This window comes from Cariama cristata, unplaced genomic scaffold, assembly GCF_000690535.1.
Source record: "Cariama cristata isolate BGI_N322 unplaced genomic scaffold, ASM69053v1 scaffold7152, whole genome shotgun sequence".
Lineage (NCBI taxonomy): Eukaryota > Metazoa > Chordata > Aves > Cariamiformes > Cariamidae > Cariama > Cariama cristata.
Genome location: NW_009605434.1, coordinates 66,991 through 70,509, shown reverse-complemented (window position 1 = coordinate 70,509; position 3,519 = coordinate 66,991). Strand labels below are relative to the sequence as shown.

Genomic DNA, 3,519 nt, shown 5'->3' with positions numbered 1-3,519 from the left:
AAAGAGTGTTACAGCTTCAGAAAGCCATCAATCTCCTGATGCTTCAGGGACAATGCAGTAGCTTCTTAGCTGCGATTACTATTTTTGAGCCCATTATGTAGTGATTTGGGGGAGTAGAAACGCTGGACCTCTGTATGCGTAGATGTGTCTCCCATTTTGGGGGTGAGTGGTTGAGCGGAGGAGGTAGTAAAATGAGTCTTTGCTAAGGGATACCAAATTTCTATGTAAGGCAAAACTTTATGGTTTTGATTGGCTTTTCTGTCATGCTTTATTCCTGCTCATTGCCGCCTTAAACTAAAGAATTGCTTTGTTTAGATCCAGTTATTTTCCACCAGTTACAGTCTCTTCAAAGGGCAGAACCACAGGTAACAAGCCCACTATTATTGAATTTTTGTTCTTTTTGGCTATTTTAATGTTGACTTTCTCATTCGATCTCTTCTGAACCCTCTAGGAAAGTTTAAGATCACTGAAGCCAATGAAAGTACTTGTATTCTTTGTCTCAGCATCCCAGCCAACCAGCTCTCCGAGTCTGTCAGTACTGGTTTTCTGTCCCTGAAGCTGACTGATAGTAAGGCATATTAATAGTGTTTCTGTACGTGGCTTCCAGATTCTCATCAGTGAAGTTTACTTTGAGCTGATCAGTTTTGTGCGGTTTCACCAAAGTCACAGAAGCTCTGAGCTGTCCTGAGAGACAGCTAACTCTTCCTAACCCTTTCGGGAGGCTGCAAAACAGTATTTAGTCAGGTATGAACTTACCGTGGTGATAACTGATGTATCTCCTCCTCTTAATCCTTATAATTATGCACACTTATGTGCAAAGGAGGAATAAACTGTCAGGTTTTATGTATTTCTAACCCTCCACTACAGTGCCATCTAGAAAAGTACAGAAGGCGTACTTCTTAAAAACACTCAAGAAGGAGAACACAGAATACCCTTGTTACAGAAGGAAATGTCATGAACAGAGCTTTTTAGTAAATACCACCTACACTGGCCTTTATGCAAAACTGGAGTCAGCAGAACAGAATGAATAAGATCTGGTCTCCCACCTTGTCCTGCCATTCCAGTCCCATGTGCCTACACAAATATTCTGGCCCTGCTGAAAACCACCCCTAACTCAACTTTTGTAACCAGCCTGTGATCTGGACGCAAGGACTTCCCTGCTGGTGTTTCAGAAAAAAAACCAACTGCTTGTTGTGCGGGACTTGGTCTGCATTTTCACACAGTGGGCCACCGTGGAGGGTTGAAGAGCAGTCCTACAATGTGTTCCCTTTTGCTGTCTGAAGCCATACTGTCCCAGATTGTCACTTAGCTAATTAGCTTTCTGAAGCCATACTGTCCCAGATTGTCACTGTGCCCTTAGCTAATTAGCTCGTTCTTGGCAGGTCAGCTGTTGTTTCTGCTATGCTAGAGCAATAAATCTTGGCTCATTTCCACTTTTTCGTACTAACTGAAGTGAATAGGGTGACGTTGTCTCCATTAGATGCCAATTTAAGTGAATCAAACAGTTTCTTCCTAGCAAAACCAGTGTTTTCAGAACAATTGTTCTTCTGTTTCTTAATTACTTTATCATTTCAGAGAGATTGAGCAGAGGATGAAATCCTGCTGCATATGAGAGATCTGATTACAGTGGTGTTCTCAAGCTTCAAAATTTATCTTTTAGTTTTGGGGCCCTGAAGTTCAGCTGCTTCATGATTTCACACCATGCTTCACAGCCATGAGAGCTGGAATTCTTTTAGTGATAATTGAGGTTGTCATCTAGTCATGTACACTCTTTTGTGACATAAAAAGCAAAATCTCAAGAATTGTAATACTGAAACTTTCTGAATGTCTGAACACACCCAGTTTCACCTGAAGCCAGTAAGAAATCTGAATGCTTCATATCTTTAAAATTCAGAAGTCAGTTGAAAAATCCAAGGTGAGGAATACATTTATCTCATAAATGACCAGTCTTTTACCTTTCCCTTCAATCAAATCCAATGAAAACTCTGTATTCCCTAGGGTGGTGAAATTTGATTTCTGAGTAATGTCCCAACACCAAGCTCATTACATTTCATAAAATAAGCAGAAGAAACACACTCTAATGCAACAAGAGATGGGAATGTATAAGTATTGTGGAATATTATGCAATTGCACTCAATTACCTGCAGTCAAAAGGAATTCAGAAATGTAAATTAACATAGTCTGGGTATGTGGTGTTTGTATTGGTTTCCTTCTGAAGCGAAGATGCTGGACTCTGCTGCAGCCCTGCCAGCATTGCATATGACAGGAGTGATGTGAAAGGGCATAGCCTGTGTCCGCCTGTAACCCTTCTGTAACTATCTGTCACCTTCTAGGTAACACTCGGCTGTGCTTTCTGGTCCTGGTGACGGGCTGTACGTCGGTGGGAAAAATCCTGGACGCTGAAGTTTACAAAATTACTGCAACAGATTTCTGTCCTCTCCAGGAAGAAACCAAGGAAGAGGAGCGTGTTTCTGCCTTGAAGAAAATACTGAACTCTGGGATGTTCTATTTCTCCTGGCCTAATGCAGGCTCAAACTTTGACCTGACTGTACGGGCTCAGAAGCAGGGTGATAACCACTATGAATCTGGTAACTCGTTCTTCTGGTTAGTACTGCATGTTATATGAAAGTCTTCGGTCGTCCCCACCTCTAGCTTATTGGTCAGACATTCTCAGAGGGAAAGGAACATACGCATTTCAGGTGCATCTCCTTTCATTTCATTGTCATGTCATTTTACAGGGCATGTGGCCTTAGTGAATTCATGGTAAACCTTGCTCAAACAAGTAACTTCTGTTTAATTAAAATTAATCTGATAGTGAAATGCAATTCTAATAACGACATTTTGTGTTTTTAAGAAGGAAACGCAAGATGTATTGCTCACACTACAGAAGTATGTCTCTACATGTCATGAACAGTTTCCCCTGCAGTTCTTTTTAATAATTTGCTTTAAAAGTTATCTAATAGAAACCTGCACTTGAACTATTCGTAAATCCCATCATCTGTGCTGAAGTGTCTTTTATTTCTTAAAAGTGTGTTTAAAGTCTGTAGTTTCAATAATGTGCCCTAGTTTTTATGTTGAAAACATCAATATGTTTACAGCTTGGTGTAAATGTATGTTGCACAGCAGAAAACTACTGTGATACGCTGCTCTGTACTTCTTAGTTTCTTGTGCTTATAAAGCAAAGAAAAAGTATTTCTTATTGTGGTAAGTATTGGTTGAGTGGAAAGGAAAACACACAATGCTGGGTTTTGTCTTCCCTAGGTGGATCCATCATTGATGTAATTCAGTTTATTTGCTTTACAAGTTCCAGCAGAATGCTTGAATTCCTATACCCTCATTTTTTTCTTTTTAAACAAAAAGATAGTCACACAGGAAGCATAGCTGTACTCTAAATAAATGAGGGTTATATGATGTAGGTGGAAAATAACTGACAGAGTTAGCTGTGGGTGTGCTGCTAAAACGTGTGATAAGCCTTGTGGCCCAAAGTAGGTGAATATTAAATAAGCAAAAAAGTTCATA

General features: G+C 40.0%; 1 protein-coding gene across 1 annotated transcript in view; it reads left to right on the top strand.

The window, feature by feature from the left end:
* The first annotated feature begins 2,335 nt into the window (after nt 1–2,335).
* SYNJ2 (synaptojanin 2) overlaps nt 2,336–3,519 on the top strand; it is a 48,958-nt gene continuing 47,774 nt past the window's right edge. Inside the window, exon 1 of the mRNA XM_009695944.1 lies at nt 2,336–2,604. Within this exon, the coding sequence (XP_009694246.1) occupies nt 2,501–2,604 (104 nt within the window). The 5' untranslated portion in view covers nt 2,336–2,500. The remainder of the gene's footprint in view (nt 2,605–3,519) is intronic.